The 10779-nt window shown below is 36.5% G+C and overlaps 2 protein-coding genes across 2 annotated transcripts; one reads left to right on the forward strand and one right to left on the reverse strand.

The window, feature by feature from the left end:
* The first annotated feature begins 2756 nt into the window (after positions 1–2756).
* On the forward strand, positions 2757–7224 carry LOC133336565 (protein-S-isoprenylcysteine O-methyltransferase-like). The gene is made up of 3 exons (XM_061544846.1): positions 2757–2993; positions 4786–5157; positions 6936–7224. The coding sequence occupies exons 1-3, from the start codon at positions 2757–2759 to the stop codon at positions 7221–7223; spliced, it is 897 nt and encodes a 298-aa protein (XP_061400830.1). The 3' UTR covers position 7224.
* A 502-nt stretch (positions 7225–7726) lies between these two features.
* LOC133336566 (probable cytochrome P450 12c1, mitochondrial) lies at positions 7727–10774 on the reverse strand (the record flags this gene model as incomplete). The annotated part of the gene is made up of 2 exons (XM_061544847.1): positions 7727–8742; positions 10722–10774. Coding segments are annotated over 2 exons (1068 nt in total), but the record flags the coding sequence as incomplete, so codon positions are not given.
* Between the last annotated feature and the right edge of the window lie 5 nt (positions 10775–10779).

Genomic DNA, 10779 nt, shown 5'->3' on the forward strand with positions numbered 1-10779 from the left:
CAAACAAAGAACAACGACGCCCGCCGCCCTTTTTTTATAATTCGCGCAAACACACACACGCACTCAACACACATTCCCAAACACACGGCACACAACAACAACGTCGTTGTCGCCGCCGTCGTCAACACTCAATCTCATTTTGATTTCTGGAGTAGCACACACACACATCCATGTATGCATGCATGCAAACACAAAACACATCTGCTCTTGATTCATCGTCGTCGTTGTTGTCTGTACAGAAAAAAGTTCTTCTTCTTCCTCGTTCTTTTATTGTTGGTTGGGTCTTTTGCCTTTATTTTCATGCAAGTAGTTTTTTCTTTTCGTTCTTTTTTTCCACAGATATTTTTTCTCCTAGCGAAACTTACGATAATTTTCTTTTATCCATGCCACTCATTTTGTATTATCTGTTTTTTCCTTTTTTTATATATGACAAATTTACACACAACACTCTGCGTTTAACTTGCTTTGATTGCTTGAAATGTATTTCTTCTTTTTGTACTTTTTTCTGTAATTATTTTTTCTTTTATTTCTGCCAGTTAAAGAAGAATCTCTTTAATTTCTCTGGCCCTCACACACAAAATTGCGAAAAAATACTACCACAAAAATAGTGATGGTAACATTACATCGATTCGCTGAGGGAGAAAAAATCGATAACTGTTGTCAGATGGCGTTATTTTGATTAGTGTAATCGATTTATTTTCACTTTGTAGTTAAGTGGTAAGGAGACATGTCAAATGTTATCAATAATTAGACAATTTATTTCTAGGTAAAAAAAATTACAAATGGATAAAATAAAACAATTCCAATTTAGCAACACGTAATGCTATGGAGAATTATTGGGAGAAAAGGAGAGAGGAGAATCGTATTTTGAGAAAAAAAGAAGAAAGAACAAAAAAGTGAGCGTGAGCAAATCGAGATGTACAGGAGTCAAAAATAAGTCAGGAAATATTACCAACGAGTAAAACACCAAACCGAATGCATTGGCACAGCACATCCTCCTGTAGAGATGAAAATTGAAACCTGGTGACAGATACAGACAGCGTGCTGAGGATCTGGAAGGAGCATTTTGAAAAGCTTCTGGTATCAAATAGTGGCGGTGAAGAAGATACCCCAGAACCAATAAGAGATAACGGTATAGAGTGTATAACGGTATACCACCTAGCCAAGATGAGGTCAGAATAGGAATTAGCCGGCTGAAGAACAATAAAGCAGCAGGTACCGATGGATTACCAGCCGAACTATTCAAGACCGGTGGTCAGATGCTGGTCAGGAACATGCACCAGCTGATTATTACAATTTGGCTAGAGGAATGCATGCCCAATGATTGGAACCTCAGCATCCTATGTCCGGTGCACAAAAAATAAGAAAAGACAATATGTGTTGGCACATAGAGGTATTAGCCTTCTTCACATCGCATATAAAGTGCTATCCAGCGTGCTGTGTGAACGACTGGAGCCAATAGTTAATGACATTATTGGACCATATCAATGCGGCTTCAGACCTGGCAAATCCACCATTGACCAGATTTTCACTCTGCGCCAAATCCTGGAAAAAATCCACCACCTATTCGTCGACTATAAAGCCGCGTTTGGCAGCCCTATCCGTTCAGAGGTGTTTAAAGCCGTGTCATTTGGCATTCCTGCAAAATTAATACGGCTATGCAGGAAAACTTTAACTGGTACAATGTCAGCAGTTAAAGTCGGAATGGACCCATACCGAACGAGGATTCAGACACGGTAACAGTTTGTCGTGTGATCTTTTTAACATCCTGCTGGAAAAGGGCATACGAGACGCAACGGTGAACAGATGGTATAACGCGCAAGACGTCCAGTAGACTCGGACCAACTGTAGAACTTGATAACTACAGCTTCGAGGTAGTTAAAGATTTTATATACCTTGGTACCGCCATAAATAGAACGAATAACACAATAACGGAGAAGGATTGTGATTATCATCAGATGCTACTATGGTCTAAGTAAACAGTTTAGAAACAAAGCCACTTTCCGCCAGACCAAACTCACACTCTACAAGACACTGATACTATCCGTTCTGTTTATATGAATCTGAAGCATGGGTACTTGCGCAAGCAGATAAGGCAGCTCTTAGAGTGTTTGAGAGTAATATTCTCCAGAAGATCTATGGGCCGATCTGCATCGATGGTGAATATCGCCGTCAAATGAACCATGAGCTATTCAATATATTCTCAGACATCGATAAAGTCAGAAGGATCGAGCTGCAGTGATTATGTTGGCTAGGCCATCTTGTGAGACGAAAGGCATATAAAAGCGAGCCAAGTGTTGGTTAACGCAGAAGGAGAATGCATCGAACCCGATCGAAAGATAAAGTAGAAGTTAACATTTTGAAAAATGGTCTTTCAAATTGGATAAGAGGCGCACAAGACGAACACGCTTGGGCATTTTTTTTAAACTCGGCTTATGGAACAACCGTTCTGTCATAAGCCAGCTAAATAAGTATTATTCGACTAATATAACCCTTACACTAAACAGCTGTTTTCAGCCGCAAATGTTTATACAATATTCGGCCTAGAGGTCCCTGGTTCAAACATTTCAATCCGTTTTGTTTTGATACTGCATTGTTATCAGTTTTGTTTTGTTCCATATTCTCATTTCACGACGACGTTTTGCGAAATGTTGGCTTTGTAATGTCAAGCCAAAAAAGAAGACGGGCATACAAATTCTTAATTTTCTAATTAAATTTTCCAAAATTGGTATCCAAAATTGCACAAATTCATTACAATGTGCATAAATCATTTGCAACAACACATTACACCCTCCCGCCGACTATGTCGTGAGGGCCGTGTAAGTCTTGTCTGCTATGTGGTCACAATATCGTTGATTTTGTTGCCATCCATACCGCAAATCTACTATGGAGCAGTGCCAAACGTTTGGGGTGCACGAATGTGGGGACCGGCATTATATTTTGCCCTGATTTGTATGGTAATACGTTTTGTATTAAGGGATACCGATTATCAGGTGAGTCGAGGTAGATTTTCGTCATGGAATTTAATTAATTTGGAACAAGTCTAGTTTAGGGGCTCCACTCGGATCGCTTTGAAATTTTTACCGTAAGTAGTCCTCGTTGAGCTGATTACAGTGATATATATTTTATGTGGGGGAAATGCATACTTCCCGAGATATGGGCCTTGAAATTTCGGAGCATATCTTGATTAAAACGGCCGTTTTAGTAATGCCACAAAGGCAATATGGGTATCATTTTAATTTTCAAATCAAATTTAAGGTTTTTTAAGAAGCCGGCCTTGGCCGGGGCTTAAGACTTTCACCTATGGACAGATGCATACATGGCTACGCAATCCAAATTCTTTTTTAAGAGCAATTTCCAAATCAAATTTAGGTTTTTTTTAAGTAGCCGGCCTTTCGGCCGGGGCTTAAAACTTTCACCTATGGACAGGCGCACTCATGGCTACGCAATCCAAATCCTTTTTTAAGAGCAATTTTCAAATCAAATTTAAGGTTTTTTAAGAAGCCGGCCTTGGCCGGGGCTTAAGACTTTCACCTATGGACAGACGCATACATGGCTACGCAATCCAAATTCTTTTTTAAGAGCAATTTCCAAATCAAATTTAGGTTTTTTTTTAAGTAGCCGGCCTTTCGGCCGGGGCTTAAAACTTTCACCTATGGACAGGCGCACTCATGGCTACGCAATCCAAATCCTTTTTTAAGAGCAATTTTCAAATCAAATTTAAGGTTTTTTAAGAAGCCGGCCTTGGCCGGGGCTTAAGACTTTCACCTATGGACAGACGCATACATGGCTACGCAATCCAAATTCTTTTTTAAGAGCAATTTCCAAACCAAATTTAGGTTTTTTTTTAAGTAGCCGGCCTTTCGGCCGGGGCTTAAAACTTTCACCTATGGACAGGCGCACTCATGGCTACGCAATCCAAATCCTTTTTTAAAAGCAATTTTCAAATCAAATTCAAGGTTTTTTAAGTAGCCGGCCTTCGGCCGGGGCTTAAGACTTTCACCTATGGACAGACGCATACATGGCTACGCAATCCAAATCCTTTTTTAAGAGCAATTTCCAAATCAATTTTAGGTTTTTTTTAAGTAGCCGGCCTTCGGCCGGGTCTTAAGACTTTCACCTATGGACAGGCGCACTCATGGCTACGCAATCCAAATCCTTTTTTAAAAGCAATTTTCAAATCAAATTCAAGGTTTTTTAAGTAGCCGGCCTTCGGCCGGGGCTTAAGACTTTCACCTATGGACAGACGCATACATGGCTACGCAATCCAAATCCTTTTTTAAGAGCAATTTTCAAATCAAATTCAAGGTTTTTTAAGTAGCCGGCCTTCGGCCGGGGCTTAAAACTTTCACCTATGGACAGACGCATACATGGCTACGCAATCCAAAGCCTTTTTTAAGAGCAATTTTCAAATCAAATTCAAGGTTTTTTAAGTAGCCGGCCTTCGGCCGGGGCTTAAGACTTTCAACTATGGACAGGCGCATACATGGCTACGCAATCCAAATGTTTTTTCTTTCAATTTTAGTTAATATTATATAATTTATTCAAACCCTTTAAAATGATACCCATATTGCTTTGGTGGCATTAGTAAAACGGCCGTTTTAACCAAGGTATATTCCAAACTTTCAAGGCCCATATCTCGGGAAGTATGCATTTCCCCCACATAAAATATATATCACTGTAATCAGCACAACGAGGACTACTTACGGTAAAAATTTCAAAGCGATCCGGGTGGAGCCCCTAAACTAGACTTAAGCCATTAATTTTTGATTTTTTGTTCTTTAGGTTGGCATACGTTCCGCCTTTTTAGGCTTTGTGGAAGCCATTAGCATATTGACAATATGCTTTGCACCCAATGTTTGGAAACAATTCGGCACGTATGGTTTGTTTATGGCATTTTTTCATTATTCCGAATTCCTGGCCATTGCCTATTGTAATCCGAAAAGTTTAACGGTGGATTCGTTTATGTTAAATCATTCCTGGGCCTATGGTATGGCTGCGGCAGCCAGTTGGATAGAATTTGTTTTGGAAGTACATTTCTTACCCAGTTTTAAGGATATTTACTATTTGTGGGTGCTGGGTGTTTTGATGTGTTTGTTTGGCGAAGTTGTACGGAAAACAGCGATGGTTACGGCCAGTAGTAGTTTTACACATTTGGTGAGTTGAATAAATCTTGATTTTGAAATAATGAGTCACTGATGTTGAATATGAGACGAATTAGTCATATGTCTATAAAGAGAACTATTGGTCTTTTAAAAGACATGTGATCTCTATACAGACCAATTGGTCTTTATAAAGACCTGTGGTCTCTATACAGACCAATTGGCCTTTATAAAGACCTGTGGTCTCTATACAGACCAACTGGTCTTTATAAAGACCTGTGGTCTCTATACAGACCAATTGGCCTTTATAAAGACCTGTGGTCTCTATACAGACCAATTGGCCTTTATAAAGACCTGTGGTCTCTATACAGACCAACTGGTCTTTATAAAGACCTGTGGTCTCTATACAGACCAATTGGCCTTTATAAAGACCTGTGGTCTCTATACAGACCAATTGGCCTTTATAAAGACCTGTGGTCTCTATAAAGACCAACTGGTCTTTATAAAGACCTGTGGTCTCTATACAGACCAATTGGTCTTTATGAAGACCTGTGGTCTCTATACAGACCAATTGGTCTTTATAAAGACTTGTGGTCTCTATACAGACCAATTGGTCTTTATAAAGACCTGTGGTCTCTATACAGACCAATTGGTCTTTATAAAGACCTGTGGTCTCTATACAGACCAATTGGTCTTTATAAAGACCTGTGGTCTCTATACAGACCAATTGGTCTTTATAAAGACCTGTGGTCTCTATACAGACCAATTGGTCTTTATAAAGACCTGTGGTCTCTATACAGACCAATTGGTCTTTATAAAGACCTGTGGTCTCTATACAGACCAATTGGTCTTTATAAAGACCTGTGGTCTCTATACAGACCAATTGGTCTTTATAAAGACCTGTGGTCTCTATAAACCCTTTGGTCTCTATACAGACCAATTGGTCTTTATAAAGACCTATGGTCTCTATACAGACCAATTGGTCTTTATAAAGACCTGTGGTCTCTATACAGACCAATTGGTCTTTATAAAGACCTGACCAATTGGTCTTTATAAAGACCTGTGGTCTCTATACAGACCAATTGGTCTTTATAAAGACCTGTGGTCTCTATACAGACCAATTGGTCTTTATAAAGACCTGTGGTCTCTATACAGACCAATTGGTCTTTATAAAGACCTGTGGTCTCTATACAGACCAATTGGTCTTTATAAAGACCTGTGGTCTCTATACAGACCAATTGGTCTTTATAAAGACCTGTGGTCTCTATACAGACCAATTGGTCTTTATAAAGACCTGTGGTCTCTATACAGACCAATTGGTCTTTATAAAGACCTGTGGTCTCTATACAGACCAATTGGTCTTTATAAAGACCTGTGGTCTCTATACAGACCAATTGGTCTTTATAAAGACCTGTGGTCTCTATACAGACCAATTGGTCTTTATAAAGACCTGTGGTCTCTATACAGACCAATTGGTCTTTATAAAGACCTGTGGTCTCTATACAGACCAATTGGTCTTTATAAAGACCTGTGGTCTCTATACAGACCAATTGGTCTTTATAAAGACCTGTGGTCTCTATACAGACCAATTGGTCTTTATAAAGACCTGTGGTCTCTATACAGACCAATTGGTCTTTATAAAGACCTGTGGTCTCTATACAGACCAATTGGTGTTTAAAGAGACCATAGGTTTTTATAAAGACCTGTGGTTTCTATACAGACCAATTCATTCTTTTAAAAATCTTGGTTTCCAGACGGATTTAATCTGTAGATTTTTTTCAAACTATTTTTTATTTCATCTTCTAAGCCTCTTTTTTCACTTTTCCTTTCCAGGTACAATACGAAAAGGCAGATGATCATAAACTAATAACACATGGCATCTATGCCTATTCCCGTCACCCCTCCTATGTTGGTTGGTTTTGGTGGTCAATTGGTACACAAGTGATTCTAATGAATCCCATTTGTATTGTTGCCTATACGATAATAAGTTGGAAATTCTTTCACGATCGTATTTATTGTGAGGAGTTTTCATTGTTGAATTTCTTCCGTTCCGATTATAAGACGTATCAACAAAATGTTCCCACGGGCTTACCATTCATTAAGGGATTTATATTGGAATAAATCTCACAAGAGTTATCCCTCTGGAAAAGATAGAACGGAGTATTATTTTTTCCACCATAAAAATAAATTTGATATTTTTTTATTTTGTAACAAAGTTTTTGTATTTTATTTTATTTTTGAATGAATTATAATAATAACAACAAAAAGAGTATATACAATAATTAACAAAAACAAATGTTTGTCAACTAATTAGTTTAAAGCTCTCATTAACAAATAATAATGTATGAAATTTTGAATTATGAAAATTCATATATACCTCGACATAATCATTTAATTTTTAAAATAAAATATTAATTAAGACTAATTATATAAGTAAATGTAATAGTTCCAATTAATAAAAAATAGAAAAAGTGTACGAAACTAAAAAATTATGAAACTCGTATTTTTAAGATATTTAGAATCTAAATTTAAAATGATCTGTTATGAAATACAAACTCAATGTAAATTTCCCTTTCAAATTGGAACCATTTACCTTTTTATTTCCAAATATTTTAACATTTTTTCCTATTTCAAATCGGTAAATTTAAATTTCAATGGTATAACACATGTGTTCATAAAATAATTCTTAAATGCATTCTCCGTCGAATATTGATATTCCATTTTAAAATTCCTTACAATATTGGCCAAAGTAATTTCCAATTGCAGATCGACAATTCGCTTTCCCACACAAGAGCGAGGACCAAAACCGAAGGGTAAAAATATAAATGGATTTGTATTCTTAGCCGATATATCATCCTGATTACTTGATCGCAACCATCGTTCTGGCATAAATTTCTCGGCATTCGGGAAATATCTATCCTCCTGTAGCAATAGATTTGATGTTAAAAATACATTTGTCCCCTTGGGCACCTGATAACCACTCAAACACAAATCCTGACCCGTTGTTCGCATATTACCAGCTACCAAAGGATATGTACGCAATGACTCCTTTATGCAGGCCTTCAAGTAGGGCAGATTTTTCATATTTTCCATTGTGAATTTTTCCGTGCGACCAATATTTGTTAAAATCTCCTGCCTCAATTTTTCTTGCTTTTCAGGATTTTTGGCCATACACAATAGGACAGCTGCCATAACGGATGATGTTGTATCCACCCCAGCAATTAACATATCGATGGCCATAATAATGGCAATGCGGCGATCAATTTTTATCAGCTTTTCCAAAACACTTCTACCCTCTTGGTGGTCGCCACCACGAGCCTCAATACGTTGCAAAGTTTCATCGACAAATTTACTACATATTTGGGTTATGCTGTCCATGGCATTTTCAAAACGACGATAGGATGGGGTTTTAATATATCGATATATGGAGGGTTTTATACCCAAATCGTAGAAAGCCTTGGTGAAATGTTGTAAATGATTGAAAAGTTCCTGAGCCTCAGGGACGGCATTCTTATTGCGTACCAAACCCAAATCTTTATCCAAAGCAATAACAGCCACCGATTCAAAAGCCAAACGTTTTATTTCGGATAGGAAATCTTCGGGAACTTCTAGAGAGGATGGATTGCGTATTTCACGAATTCTGGAAGAAAAGAAGATTCGGTACAAGGTGTTTTCAGCTCTTTAGAGGACCTGTACATAAATTTCAAAATAGTTGATTTTATCTGAAAAAAGGTCTTTTCATAACATCTTCCGATTAAGGAGGTATATCAAGATAAATATAGAAATCCTTCTGAAGTTATTGAAAGCTCTTCTACTGACAGGACAAATTCAAAAGCTTTGCATTATATAGATAACCTTCAGAAGTTTTGTTTTTATGGACAACGGAATACCTGAAGCTTTTATATAAAACTTTTTAAAACTATTGAAATCTCTAGGGATACAGGAACTTCTAAAGCTTTTATACACTCATACAAAACCTACAGAAGAATTTCATACGTAATAAAAGAGTTTCGAAAGTATGTTTATGATACAAAGAGGACTTGTTAAATCTCTTTAATATCTGGAAGTCATTATAAACTGACTTCCTGCTATATTCAAAAGCTTTTTACATTAAAAGAACACTCAAAAGTTATTTTTGATGTTTTAAAAAAGCTCTTCTATACACAAAGGATCGTGTATATTTACACGATTAGAAAATATTCTAAAGTTTTTCTATAAACAAACATATTTCTAGAAACTATCTTTAGAAGTTTTTCTACAAGAAAGAAACTTCAAAGCTCGTATATATTCAAAAGCTTTTTACATTTAAACAACATTCTAGGTTCTCCCAAAAGTAACAACATTAAAAGCTCTTCTTAAAGCAATCTAAAGCTGTTCTAAATATAGACTTTTCTTTTAATAGTTTGTTTTAGGCATTGAATACCTTCTGAAGCTTTTTTCTACATATCGAAGCTCTACAAAAGATTTAAGGTATGGTTAGAAGTTCTTCTACAAGAAGGAAACCTTCAAAAGCCCGTCTATATTCAAAGGATTTTCTATATGTTAAGGACATCCAAAGTTCTCAAGAAAAACCCGCAACATTAAAAGTTATGCTCAAAGCAATCTGAAGCTTTTCTAAATGTAGACTATTCATTTAAGGTTTTCTTCACCCAAAACAATCTGTAGAGCTTTTCAATAATAGAATAGAAGACCTTTTGAGGATTTATTTTTTGCTCATAGAACATCTGCAAAAGCTCTTTAATATCACGAAGATTTTCTAAAATCTATACCATACATGAAATTCTATACTTCGAGATCTTCTATATGATCCCTTCCAAAGTTCTCCTATTAATAGAATACCTTTTGGAAAATGTTTTCGGCTCATATTAAACCCGCAAAAGCTCTTCAATATGATGAAGATTTTCTAAACCTCTATTCCATATATATAGTACATTGGAAACATCTTCTATACTTCCAGATCTTAGATACAGTACCTTCTAAATTTTTTCTATAGATAAATACCGCTCATAAGCTTTTATCGCTCATAAGCTTCCTATCTACGTCCTATATACGTATTCCTACACATCCATTATTCGGAAGAATTCCATTTAAAAATCTTAAATTTTTTAAGTAAAGTCCTACAAAAGCTATTCTAAGCTACTAATACACTCAACAAATGATCTATACTTAGGAGAGCCCCAAAAGCTCACATATAGATGATCTTCGAAGGCTTTTTTGTAGGTATTAGAATATACAAAGCTCTTCTACAGACAGATGTCGTTCATAAGCATTTGTCTTTCTATAGAGAAAGACCATCTCAAGCGTTTCTATATAAAGACGGCATTCAAAAGCTCCTCTACATACATAATTTTTTCCAAAGTCCACCTGAAGTTCCTTCGGAAGCTCTTTTATAGATATTAGACTGTCATAAACCCTTCTACCAACATTGGACCTTTAAGATATCGCCAATGAACACAGAATATAGTTCAAGATAATCGAAAGCTCTACTTTAGTCACTAAAATTCTCAGATGCTATTCGGTAGCTATAAGACTTTCCGATTTATTTAACCTTGGCCTTTAAATGCTCTCCTATCTTTATAAAATTTATAAAAATATTAAAAAGTATCCACCATATTTTACCTCTCAATAAAATCATTATTCACTTTTTGTGTTGGATTTATGTACAACACCGTATTCC

Source organism: Musca vetustissima, unplaced genomic scaffold (genome assembly GCF_032173495.1).
Source record: "Musca vetustissima isolate MV318-11 ecotype Yass unplaced genomic scaffold, APGP_CSIRO_Mvet_v1 utg76055, whole genome shotgun sequence".
In the NCBI taxonomy this organism is placed as follows: Eukaryota; Metazoa; Arthropoda; class Insecta; order Diptera; family Muscidae; genus Musca; species Musca vetustissima.